General features: G+C 47.2%; 1 protein-coding gene across 2 annotated transcripts in view; it reads left to right on the forward strand.

Moving 5' to 3' along the window:
* LOC144945334 (S-adenosyl-L-methionine-dependent tRNA 4-demethylwyosine synthase TYW1-like) overlaps positions 1–14,014 on the forward strand; it is a 140,320-nt gene that overhangs the window by 17,493 nt on the left and 108,813 nt on the right. For both annotated transcript variants that reach the window (XM_078873779.1, XM_078873781.1), the window contains exons 5-8: positions 32–226; positions 2,244–2,486; positions 3,560–3,673; positions 13,462–13,600. In XM_078873779.1, the coding sequence (XP_078729905.1) occupies positions 32–226; positions 2,244–2,486; positions 3,560–3,673; positions 13,462–13,600 (691 nt within the window). The remainder of the gene's footprint in view (positions 1–31; positions 227–2,243; positions 2,487–3,559; positions 3,674–13,461; positions 13,601–14,014) is intronic.

Below are 14,014 nucleotides of genomic sequence, written 5' to 3' on the forward strand. Positions count from 1 at the left end.
GGTGGTGCGCACCCCCCGCCCGTGCGTGCAGGCCGCTGGTGTTGCCGTGTGCGTGTTCGTGGTGTCGACGTACAGCGGGGGGGCGCCCCCCGAACCCGCCGCCTGGTTCTGCAAGTGGCTCGAGGAGGCGGCGAGCGACTTCCGGTACGGCAAGACACACCTGCGGGGAGTCCGCTACGCCGTGTTCGGCCTCGGAGACTCCGTCTACGAGGAGCACTACAACACGGTGAAAACTGCAGCACCGCCACCGCTGCTCCCCCCCCCCACCAACTCCTCCAACACAGCACCGCTCATGACCGATCGTGTGCTCTTCCTGTTCACAACCGCTGATAACATTTTCAAGGTGAGATCTCCTGACTGCCCCATCGATGCACTTCCGCTTGGCTCATGCGTCAGGTTCGTTTGTACATTGTACACTGGAGGTGCCTTGAAAAAATGCATACTGCACGCAAGAGAGCTGGCTCCCATCTCCGGAAAGTAATTCGCCCGTTTCCTGTCGCCGTTGACGCAAAACACGAATGCCAGAGAACCGGACAAAAAGTACTGGCCCCCCGCTTCTTTATGCTCCGCTTGTCTCCCGCACGGCCAAGAGGTTTAATTTCAATTTACACGGAAATCTTATCGGGCGTTCTGTCATTTTTTTCTAATTATGTCATTTACCACGCTGCAACACAAGCTGTCTGCAAGGAGGTGCTGCTTAGACTCGGGCTGTTTTACTAATGCAGCCCAGGTGGTTTGTGTGGCTGAGACCCCCTGTGTAAACATGGCCCTGTGCTCTTTAAATATGTTTTGGGGATTATTAACTGTTATCGGCCGCTTGTAAAAGTACATGCTGTGCGGCGAGATCAAAACGCGGTCGTTTACTGCGGGCTGATGCGGGCATTTGGAACAAAGACGACGTTGCCTGCTGCCTCTGTATGGACCGGCAAATTAATGCACTCTGTCTCTGCAGCACATATCTGGTTCAGTGAAACTGCAAGAGCCAACGGATTGAGTTTAATCAAAGCTAATCAGCCAATTGATGTCCAGCAAATTATTTGGCGATGCTGTGTTTGGCAGTTGCTGCGCAAGCTTGATTAGCAAAAACTTATCACATCCATTAGTAACGCTACTTTATTCCCAGCTTTTTTTTTATGCGCCACAAAGAAGGGGCCACTGCCTGAATCGTTGCCCCGTAGATGTTTTTTTTTCCCTTTTAGGGCCACAGTTTTGTTGATTAATGTGTTGGAGTTTTTAATTCATATTGAAGTCTGTTTACCCATGTGCCGAGTAGGGCTTTCCTTTTGTTAATCTACTTCCCAATCACATAAAGTGGGCACATTTGCATGATTGTGCGCTAGAGGATTTCACTTCTCGCAATGTTTTTTTCTATTCTATATTTCTCCGCAACTTCTTTGCCCACCACAACCCACCCGCCCCAACATTTTTAATCATTGCCAGCCTCTCTTGCTGCCGAAATAGGAATTTATGATTTCGCCATGTAGCCAATGGAATCTTTCAAATAATAACTTGAACGCTTATTCTCAACGTAACACATTAACCGTATGACTGAAAGGCCGTCGTAGGAGGATTTCTGAGCTCCGGTTGCAAATGTCGCAAAGCAGCAGCATGCCCCCTGACACAAAGCCTTGAGACTCCGCGAGATGGTCCCGCTTGCGAGACTGACCCCTGGGCATGTAGCGGCGTATCTATTCAGCAACTGCATGCGTGTAATTGTGCGTGTGAGGATCGTGATTATTTTCCGCTTCATGCAAATTATTTGCGATGTTACGTGCAGGTGACTGAAGCGGACAAGACTGGACATTGGAGACAACGCAAAACAATAACTATACAAATCAGACAACAAAGAATTGATTCATGAATCGTGACCCGGAATAATGACAGTTTACCAAATCGCTTTGGGAGAGTGCCACTTGTTAGATGTCTCGAAAAAAAGGTTATTTATGATACATTTATTGATATCGACGTCCATATTTATTGAGATATGTCGTCGGCGCGTTTGCTGTGTCTGATAGCGGCCGCTCAACACAGATCCGCTCATTTTCGTTCATCAGTGGTTTCCTTATTGGCACTGTTTCAGTACTCGTCAGATGGTTGAGTCCCTGTCCTGATGGTGGATCGCGAGAAGCCTACCACGCCGGAGCTCTTGCGTCTCTGGTATCGCGAGGCTACCGAGCGATCGCCCCCCCCGTGGGTTTCCCTTCGCGGCGTCGCTCACCGAATCCGGCGCACGGCCCTCGCAGGTCGGCAAGAACGTGGACAAGTGGCTGTGGCAGCTGGGGGCTCGGCGCGTGCTTCCCCGTGGCGACGGCGACTTCAACGTGGTGCGCAGCCGGCACGGCAGCGCCGACGCCGACTTTGAGGCGTGGAAGGGCCACCTCGTATGCCGCCTGCGGGCCTTGGCCGAGCCGGGCACCGCCGCGGGGGCTGGGGTCGGCGGTCAGCAGCGTCGGCGCTCGGACAGCGAGGGATCCTGTCGCGACGAGGTGGGACGTTTTTTCTTTTCTGGTTGGACTATTCGTGCCGCTCAGCCCGCTGGCTTGCCTACACCCGCCACGCCGCCCGCGGTGTGGCGGGTGTAGGCTTAAGCGGGGTTGAACCCGGTTAGGACTTGGTGACCATCAGGGCTTGCCATGCGTTATGGGTGTGGGGTTGCGGGGCCGCCGGCAGATGGTAGTGTGGGTTTTTCCCCGCTTACCTCATTCATGGGAATGGCCAAAGTTGGCAGGACCCTCCGAAATGAGTCTTGATCCTCGGTGGCACTTTCCTGGGTCAGAGTTGGCATAGGTAGGCAGGGCGAGTCCATTCAGGAAAACGGGGAATCTGGGAGGGGTGGTGCAGATGGTGGTATGAAGTCCTGCAGAGTTGAGTTTGTGGGAAGAGGACAAGAGATCAGGATCAATGACAATCACGATGTTTCACACACTTTTCCAGTGTCATGTCAGTTTAGGAGGTGCAGTTTTTTGCCGAGAGTGGACATTTTGGCAATGAGGAGTTCTTCTGTTTGGTAGCTGGAGGAAGATAGAACCATTCCAAATGAGACCGCTTCCAAGGCAGGATGCGGTAGTGGGCGGCGAGGTTTGGTTCAGCGACACAGATGGTGTCTACCAACACTCAGGGACATCCTCTCTGTCACCGAGTGTTGGTGCGCAGCGACATGTAGGATGTGACAGAAGGTGGTACGTGTCGTCAGTGCAGTAACCAACTTTTAATCGATGCATCAAAGAATCTCTTACTCTCTCTTTGTCTTGCCACAGGAGTAGCTTTGCATGAGAGTTGACCTGCCGCTGCCACCCATGAGGAATTTCCAAAGTGCTTTGCTTTAAAGTGGATGCCAAAGACTCAGCGGGAATCATACGTAGAAGCCGTTCCCTCGCGTGAAGCGAGGCGCACCAAGTGGAGGTTTCTTTGCCACGCGGTGTGCACTCGAGCACGCAGCTGGGATAAGATCAGCGATGAAAGTCGCAAATTGTACGAGAGTGGCAATGTCGCCGGGGCTAGGGGGAGACGAATGTCGAGGGAATGTGGTTTTGTGAGCGCCTCGCCGCGGCCTTTCCAGGCCTCCGAGGAGTTTGAGACAACGAGCGAGGAGGAAGGGGGGACCGGGGACGCTGCTGACCTCGTCGACGTGGAAGACCTCGGGAGAGTTGTGACGGAGGCCAGGAGGTCCCAGGTGAGGCCGGCTTTATCGTGCGTCTTGGTCAGCTGCTGCCTGCAGACAAACTTCTCTCTTCCAATCGTTTTTTTTGTACTTACACTGGGACTCACTGCCCCGATAATGTGCATTTTTTCTCTTTGAACCGTTCCAATTTTTTTCCAGTGATTTAATTCGCAATGTTATCCCTCTTGCGATCTCGTACTCGTCATGAAACAGGGTGCTAATCCGGGTCTCTTCTGGTGAACGGGTTGAGACCATCAACTCGCTGCACTTGAGCAGCCGGTTTAATCCCAGGCGACTGCCAGGATTTGAACCCAGGATCTCAGCTGTCCTGGCTCCAGTGTCTCTGACCGCCGAGCCCCACCCGGCCACCTCTTCAAAACCGGACCACATTTATAAATTAATCTTCCTGATATAAAGTTCCTTTTAAAACATTACAGACAAACAGCAGAGAAGAAGAGACTGGCTTGTATGCACTGACCATCTTTCCGAACTCGTGCATGGCTTCCATGGGTCTGTGTGACGAGCCGCCAAGCAAGCGGCGGGGAATGTTGCCACCTGCTGCACCGGCCGCCCTGTTGCACGCCGTCGTGAGAGCTGTGAGGCAGCGTGCTGCCCCACGTTAAAGTATCCAAAACTATATCTGTATAAAAATACGTATTTTACCAGCTCTTTTTTAGAAGCGACCTGGCCACTAATGATAGCTCAACGAAGTGGCTTATCACGTGGAAATGTATAGCAGTTTAACACGTAGGCTTTCGCGACCAATATTATTCATAATCAACGTTTTTGGGTTAGATCGCGTTATTTATAAATGTGTCGTAACCCTCCAGCACCCGACATGGCCAATCAACAACAGTGTCACGTTGACAAAAGACAAATAGTTCACTACTTTAGCCCACCGGTGTGCTGAAGAGTGAAACCACAACATTTACAAATTTTTTGTTGTTGTAAATGTTGTGATTTCACTCTTCAGCACACCGGTGGGCTAAAGTAGTGAACTATTTGTCTTTTGTCAACGGGACACTTTTTTGCTGATTGGCCGTGTCGGCTGGTGGAGGGTTACGACACATTTATAAATAACGCGATCTAACCCAAAAACGTTAATTATGAAATTTATATCAGCCAAATATTCTGAACGCATACTGCTTTGCTTTCAGTATGTATGCGTAGTGACTCCGACGCACTTTATTGCTTTGCTACGTGCCTTTATTTTGGACGCATCACCATTTCTAGGCCCAGGCTTCGGTTCTTGATGCTCGAATTTCTTCTTCTCTCCAAGCTGTCTCTTGACCTCGTGCCCCCCCCCCCCCCTTTTATATTCCTCGAGCCCCCTCTCTCGAAGGTTCGCTCACCCCCATTTCCCTCAGCCAATCCTCATCCTCCTTCCCTAACGGTTGTCAACCATGACCCCGACAGTCCACCTTCGTTTTCCCGCCCTTTTATCTGTTAATTTCTCTTCAAATCAGTTTTATTTCTCTGGTCTCCCTGCACCAATCAGAGGCCCCGAACACACTTCCTGACTGTACGTTTGCACACGTATCCCCTCAGGCAAGTGGTCTATTGTTTTTGTCCTGATATGTATGTTGAGGGTTTTTCGCACAGTACGTTGCCAACCGCGCTAATCGGAGGTGCAGGAGTGAAGGACAACAACCTAAACGCAAACAGCAGTTCCGAGAAATTAGTTTTCAATTTAGAATGAGTTAAACTTTAAATTTACAGGCGTGCAAACTCCCCCTTTGTCTTGGCTCCACGTCATTATTAAAAGGTGACGACGATCAATGCCGTGCGTCTTCATGACATCCTGCAACTGTAATCTTGCATTAATTAACACGGAAGTGTCGATTTGTTGGGCGTTTAAGGAATTAATATGCACCTCCAGGTGCTGCAAATTCACCTGAAACATTCAGTGCCATGCTGGTTATTGAGCCGGCGGGAAGACACACGACCTCCCGTAGATTTCGCTCGCAGGAGAAATTTAAGCACAAGCATGCGAACAGGTTTTGTTGCGAGCCAGTTAATTCTATCTCAACCTTTGCTTAACGTCGTGATTTATTTTCTTTTATACCTACGTTACTTTACCGAAAGAACCGAAGGGTAAGCATAACATCCTCGCACATCTATAAAATCCCTCACTTATCATTCGGACGTTAAATTTGCCCGTTAATTTATCAGCGCTTAATTAACAATGCCGCTGACATTGTGGAGTTCGCAGCGTTAAGAAAAATAATCAGCTGGCCGCGATCCGTTGCTTAAATGTTGGGATAGATATAACATTTGCATGACAGAAACAAAAGAGAGAGAAATTTTGATTTAAATCTTTCGTGACTGCAGGGATTCATATTATTGGTTCTTTCGGTAAAGTCACGTAGAAGGGAAATAATAAAAGAATAAAAATATAAAACAATACAAATTATCACGACGTTTCGACTCCAACACAAGCAATCATCATCAGGTGTGAAATTCTCACGACGTTTTGACTGGATTTCACACCTGATGATGATTGTTTGTGTTGCAGTCGAAACGTCGTGATAATTTTTATTGTTTTATATTTATATCATTTTATTATTTCCCTTCTACGTGACTTTACCGAAAGAACCAAGAAAAAGAGAGAGAGAGAGAAACGCACAGGCTGTCAAGTGTCCAACGGGCTTTGTGAAACGCCGCACCAACCTTACCATAATAATAACAAGTATAACCCGTAAAAACTAAGTTTTTCACTATAAATCCTTTATAAGCGTGGTGCCTAGAGTCCTCTCGTCCTCTGGCTTGAGATGGCTGCCACCTATGGGTTAGATGATTGCATTGCACCATTAAGCAATTGGTAATTAAATATAATATTTTGTCCTAAAAAGTGTAAAATTTTGGGAAAAATTTTTCACGAACATTAATTGTCACGCACAACGAGTCTGTGTGGAAAATGTCAGCTCGATTGGATCACGGGAATTTGGTTAAAAAACGACCGAAAGATTTGCACGGTCGTAAGCAAGCAAGTGAACTTAATATAAAGGATTTAAAAAGGGGGCCTGTCCTGGCTCACCCCCCCCCCCCTCAACCAGTATATATACGGGGTAGTATCTCTTGGAATTTCTCATTTACTTGATACAGCAAGCGTGCTGTGACGGTTCCACCTGAAGACGGAAGCTTGTGTTGCCTCCGAAACGTCGTGATTTTTATTTTATTTTAATTTTATTGAACTTTTTTTAATTTTAATTTTTTACCTACGTGACTTTACCGGAAAAAACCTAAGAATATGAATCCTTGCAGTCACGAAAGCTTCAAATCTAGAATTCGTGAAACGTGCCTGGCTGGCGAGGCCGTGTGCCTCCCCGGTATCACCACGCTCGCACGTACATCACCGCCGCCATTCACCGGCAGCTTCACAGCAGCCCTTGCCGGACACCTGAGACTGGCGCCTGGCCCTAGAAGTCGGTCCCGGACATGAACCGGCCTGCGGCTCAGAGGTCAGAGCCCTGAGCGGGCACCTACCTCTCAGAGCCTGGGTTGGAATCCGGGTAGCCACCGATGATTCAACTGTATTCGCAAGTGCCAGTGTTGGTCTCGGCCTGGTCACGAATGATTGTTTTTCACTTAACTTGGCTACATTCCAGCGGCGACAATTTAAATTGTCGGATTGAATGTCCGCACGTAGCAAGTTCTGTGCGACCCATACTTTGTGAAGGCAAAAAAAAGGCTACTTGAAGATATTTTAAAGAGAAATCCTGTAAAAAAAACAAATCTTCCTCTACACTGGGCACACTGCTCAGTGAAGTTTCCAAATGGATTTTTCATCTCATTACATGATGCCAATGAGAAAAATTAGTGTAAATTTGGGGCAATAAACCCCACGCTTTTAAAGCGGCTCCAAAAACAGCAATTCTATTTAATTAAGTGCTGTTACCCTGCAGCGCGCGAGCTGAACGAGCGACTCACGAGATTGAATTTAGGGAAACTGACAATTTTGCCCTTCGCGAGTAAAGTGTGATTGACAGTGACCGCCGTGTGCATGAGAATCAACGCGTGGCCGTTTGCCTAGTTTTTAAAATGAATTTTGGGGCTGGGGTCGTGGGGACGCTCTCAGCTGAGCTTACATCGGATAGAATCCACTCGCTCTGCTTTGTCGAAATCTCTTAAGTGGTTGTCTTTCATATAATCAGGACGAAACGGAATGAAGGCCGGCCACACTGAAGGGTGTAGATGATATTAAACTAAAATTCTCGCGACTCTCATCATTCACACAAAACATTAATGCGGCAACATCAAAATATTCCAAGTTCATTAAAAAAATTTAACTTTCCACGTGCATCATGAGCACTACCATAAACATACATTTTTTTTATAAGGCAGGGCTAATGATGTTTGCGGTTTTAATTATAATCTGTACTTGAGCACCAAGGCCCATGTAGTCTTTTTATAGGTTATTTTATTTGCTGTAGTCAGGTGATGTATGTACGTTGAACTTTTTCGCACCTTACGTAGCCAATCACACTAATCGGAGGTGCGGGAGAGTTTGGGTCGTGATCCTTCTGCCAAGTGCATGTAACGCCACTGCCAAAGCAGTTTCTTCTCTTTTTTTTTATCTGTCTTCAGCTGTCATGTCAGGCCAGTTTCAGTCACAGTATGATTTCTAACAGTTGAGTTACATCGCATTGACGATCAGGCAGCTCGGCGTTTGAGTGAGCGGCTCGCAATCGGAGGGTTGCGAGTTCAACTCCTGGTTGGGGGTTGACTCAGCCCATCATCCCTCCGGGGTTGATAAAAAATAAGTTGGGAAGCCAACACTGTTTTTCTTATTTACAAACTTACCCCTGCCATAGGAATATGGAATTTTCACCACTGGCCCAGGACTATACACCAGAAGTGATGACCGCCTCAGTGCTCATCTTAACAGGAAGTCACTTTTTATACCGGTGCTGTTGTGCATTTGAAATAACGAAATAATTAAGCTTTCTCAGTGCGTCTCTCCGCGCTTATGCAAGAAACAAAGCGAGAAACTTTTGACTGAGTTCGTCTTTGCTTGTTTCATTTCACTTACAAATTCAGTAATGTTCTTGTTCATTAACAGTCTATTTCAGTGCCGTGGGTGCGACCATTGATTTTTCAATTTAAACAGTCGAACCATTACAATTTACACTCGTCAGTGGAGATCGTTACCACATTTACATCCCTTCCTGGCTGCGGCGAAGCTCCAGTTTGTCGCAGCTGACAGAGGACGAGCTAATTTACTTGCCCCGCGTCATTCCAACGCGGGGCAAAAACACTGGCGATTCGGTAACGCTCGCTGGACGTTGAATCGAGATTGGCGCGGGAGCCGGAACGTCGTTGCAGCGAGCATCGTCTGGTCGGTCTCAAAAGTGTGAAGCTTGCCGATTTGATGGGGTTACTGTTGGCTAGTTTTGTTTTTTTGTGCTTATTCGTCGACTTAAACGTTTTATGAAAATATCTAATCGGCCAAAAATGTTATCGTGAGTCCAGAAAAACACATCTTTCATAAAAACCAGAGTAAAATCGGAAACATGCCCCTCATATATGTACATATATTTCTAAATAAATGTGTTTAGGTCACAGTGAATGAGAAGGAAGGATGAATGAGCTACATGTGACAAATTCTGTATTGTAACAGGGTCCTCGAATTAAAGTTGTGGATTTGAAAAGTGCGCATCAATCGCAAGACATCACGGCCGATGGGCTGGCTGTTAAGGAGAAACGATTGCATTTTTTAAAACTGTAAAGCCGGTCGTCTTGTTTGAACAAAAAAAACCCACTGTCTTTATTGGAATAAGCTGAGCTATTTCTCTGACGTGTTTTTGGAAACGCGTTGTGCGTTACCAACTTGGACAGCGCGTGAATTATGGCCGCTTGCTGCGGCGATTGCAGCATCGTGTAGCTGAGTCGCAGGGAAGTAACATTGTGCAAGGTGCAGCCGGGTGCAATTTGTAGCCACCGCACCATAACACATTACACGAAGATGCGTCTTGTGATCTCCTGTCAGCTAACATTTGCCACTCCACGTGGCCTCGAATAAGCATCTCTGAGATGGGAGTGGCCTCTGTAGAATTTCTACATTGCAGTGGCGTTACAGAAAAAAAAAATATTGGCAGAGGCCTTACAAAGAAATCCCGTATATTATTATTATTATTTATATTTGCTTCATATAACAAATCACTTTTGCCGGTATAGGGACACAGCTGTGAGAGATGACTCCTGATCATGCTGATGAAATAGAGGAGGAAAGCAGGATGGAGTACTTTGGAAAAAGAGCCAAAATTTCTCACGAAGAGAAAATTACAGTGCGTCTTAACAGGAGAGGGGGCTTTTTCATGCATTTATATTCATAGCCCTAATAACACGACGATTGGAAATGTGGTGGCCGACGATGAGAAAAGTTTACGAGGACCGAAAACACAAATCCTGAGTGAGCGAGGACTCGCACGTGAAATGACAAGAAGCGTGGGCCATTGTGAACAGGAGGGAGAAATCCGAGACGTGTCACGACCGCTGTTCATAGAAATAAATGGGCATGTGCAGGGTGCGTCTCCTCGGAGAGATGACAACCTATGAACAAAATTACAGTGCCGGAATAACCCGTTGTCAGGTGCACAGCTGACAAAATGTTTTCTGAGGAGCTTAAGGACGAGTGCGTTTTTTCACAATTTATTTTCGGGCAGCGTGTGATTGTTATCTTCACCCCCCGTATGATTGCATTTTCTCTGGGCGGTCTGGTTTCTGTCCACACGCGGAAATTCTCGGGACACGGGAATTCAAATGTGTCATAAAATAGGGCCCTTTCTAGAAATTATTCTTTAATTTTCCTCTTTCTCCTCTGAACCCCCCTCCCACACCTCCTCTCCCCCCACTCCCCTCCCCCCGTGTAACGTTTCATGCTCGGTATAGCTCCTCCGCTTGATGGACGACGCGGTCGGAGATCCGTGCCAGGCTGTGTCCTAGGCTGTCCGAGGTGGGGGTTTTAATCTACACGAATGAGGACAAATATTCTAAAAATGACAGTCAACGCATGCCATCGCGGTGCTCCAGCAACATCGCGTTGCCGTTGTGTTGGTCACAGCGAACGAGAAGGATGGATGAATGAGCTACATGTGACAAATTCTGTGTTGTAACAGGGCCCTCGAATTAAAGTTGTGGATATGAAAAGTGCGCATTAATCGCAAGACATCACGGCCGATGGGCTGGCCCATGAACGAAATTTCCAAACTCAAAGTCGGGCAGGCCAAACACACACTGCGAAGATGCGTCTTCTTGAGTTGTGTCTTCCTGAATCTCACCTTAGCCCATCGCACTCCCCCTTCCCGTTCATCACTCTTCCCCCGATGGCCATCTCCTCTCTCATTGAGTCATCACGCGCCGTTAGACGCTTTACGGCTGAATCGGGGCTATGACCACCTGGTGAGCTCTGGCGCTTCTTTAATTCTTTCATCTTCATTAACTTCGTTTAATGTCCCGAAATGTAATTTCACTTTCTTCTCGTTTCTTTTCCCATTTTTATCATATTACTTTTATTGTGGTGTGTCTTTTGACGGTCGGGTTCAGCGTTTCACGGAATAAAGTCAGCACTCACCGATTTAATCCATACACTCGCTGACTGGGGGTAAAATAACGCTCGCTACTGCCACGGTTACTGTTCCCGTGAACTTCACTCATTGAACCCTCCAGACCGTGTTGTTTCATCCATACACCACTGTGTTCAACCACCACCATGTTGCATGTCAAGCACTGCTGATAGACGATCTCCCTTGTTGATAGACAATCTCTTTTGCTGATAGACAATCTCCCTTGCTGATAGACAATCTCCCTTACTGATAGACAATCTATTTTGCTGATAGACAATCTCTCTTGCTGATAGACAATAATAATAATTAAAAAGTATCGTGTGCGCATTCCATGCTCTTTGGTACTTTCGGTAAAGTCACGTAGGTATAAAAATAAAATAAATCACGACGTTTCGGGCGCAACACAAGCGTCCGTCATCAGGTGGGAAAGCATGGCCTGCTGCTGATCCCAATGCGTAATGCATGAAAAGCAGGAAACAGAACCAGGGCAACCGACCAAACTCAAGAGGGAAGGCCGCTTTAAAGAGATTGCTGATAGACTATCCAACATGGCGATAACAAAAAAATCCTTGTTGCTGATAATAAAAAAAAAATCCATCGTGCCGATAGACAATCCCGCTTGTCGTTAGACAAAATCTGATCACTCCCTCTTGCTTATACAACCCCCCCCCCACCACCACCTTTGCTGATAGGCGGCAGATTAGATGTGCAGATGGTACGTTTCCCCTGTCGAGGAGGAAACGGGTTAAGCCGCATTAAAGGGAGCCTTTTGAAACGGCGCATTGAGTTGTGCGGTCCATCGAGGGGTTCGTAATAAAAATTTAAATCCATTCTCTCGGCAATTTGGACTTTCTTTTTTTTTAAATCACAGACCTGTGTAATTTAATCAGAGGCAGAGACATTCATGTTTTTTTTGTATCCTTCCTTTGTGCTGAGAGTAATTTGTGATATTTTAAGACCTATCAGAAGAGCCACGTGATGAGGACGATGTCAAGTTAGGTCACCTTAAAGCCGCTATGAATAGTTTGTTTTCTTGGCTTCGAAGTAAATAAGCGAAACGTCTCAACCGATTGAGTTAAAAACTAAATATATGCGGTTTGGTGTACGGTCTCCCTCTGTTACGTCCCCTTAATCAGAATGAGAACATTTATTTATACTGGAGGAATCCGATGCACTTTTGCACAGATGTCCAGTTCCAGCAGGGGCGGATCAGAAAGTTACAACAACAAACACTACAATAACACGATATGAGTGCATAGTATAGGAAAGGTAAGCAAATCACACAAACAATTATAAACGTGCAGTATTTTTTTTATTTGCCAGGTGTTCCTGGTAAATATTCTTAGGCTTTTTCGGTCAAGTCATGTAGGTAAAAAATAAAAATTAATAAAAGTAAAATAAAAATAAAATAAAAATCACGACGTTTCGGAGGCAACACAAGCTTCCGTCTTCAGGTGGAACCGTCACAGCACGATAGCTGTATCAAGTGCTGTGACGGTTCCACCTGAAGACCGAAGCTTGTGTTGCCTCCGAAACGTCGTGATTTATTTTTTATTTTTATTTAACTTTTATTAATTTTAATGTTTTACCTACGTGACTTTACCGAAAAAACCTAAGAATATGAATCCTTGCAGTCACGAAAGCTTCAAATCTAGAATTACCTGGTAAAGGCCACTGGGCTATTAGAATATTTTTCTGAAGCAACCTGCTCACAAATGATAGCTCAACGAAGGGAATGTCGCCCGCAATCCCAAACAGGATTCTCTTGAAGATGGGTTCTCGGCAGAGGTCGCAACCGGGTACCCGATACCCGTACCCTACCCGATACCCGGCTACCCGTATCCGGCCGGGTACGGGTACGGGTACCCATTTGCGACCCTGGTGCGGCCGGGTACGGGTAGGCCGTGAGTCACTGGTGAGTAACTGTTTGTCACTCATTTTCCAACGTCTTGTCTTTTCTCACAATTCAAGTTCCTAGAATCAACCCACCCGCGCCTGCAACATGGCTTCATCCCAGAGGTCGCAATCGAAACCCGTACCCGGCCGGGTACGGGTAGGGTACGGGTACGGCCGGGTACGGGTTCGGGTAAGGAATCAAAACCCGTTTGCGACCTCTGGTTCTCGGAGACTTTGTTGAACATTTCATTGTCTTTGGGCCACCAGTGCGAATATTTATATATCCGCTCCGATCGCTGCTCCCCTTTGACCTCAGTGCTTGACCTGCGGCTGCTGCAGGCAGGTGGAGCGGGCAGCGTCGGGGTCGTCGCGAGCACGAGGAGGAGGAGGGCGGCCGCGGGCAAGGGAAGGGCGACTTCCACGGAGGAGCCGCGAGAGATGATCACCCCCGCACTGCGGGAAGCCCTCACCAAGCAAGGTGAGGTCACGTGCGGCCACTCGCTCACTCGCTCACTCACTCACATCAAATACATATTGATCATCATCGTCATCAGTTGAAGCAACATCAGCAGCAGCATCAGCAGCAATAGTATCATCATCTACACCAGCGTCATCAGCAGCGGCATCACACCAGCTGGGCAAACGCACGTGGGACACATTCTGCGGTCGTCTGGAACGCTCTTCCTTCCAGTATTAGGAAGCCACTTGAACTATGCACTGTTAAATCTAGATTGAAAACTCTCCCGAACTGTTCAGTCAAAAATCTCTAGAACTGCTGTTTAGTTTGTTGTCCTTCCCCCGCACCTCCAATGTGCACGGTTGGCTGCGTACTCTGCGAAAGAAGAACCAAGCATACGGTACGTGGATGATTTGCCAGCTCCCGCAAAGCGCG

The sequence above is a fragment of the Lampetra fluviatilis genome, chromosome 37 (assembly GCF_964198595.1).
Source record: "Lampetra fluviatilis chromosome 37, kcLamFluv1.1, whole genome shotgun sequence".
NCBI classification, from domain to species: Eukaryota; Metazoa; Chordata; class Hyperoartia; order Petromyzontiformes; family Petromyzontidae; genus Lampetra; species Lampetra fluviatilis.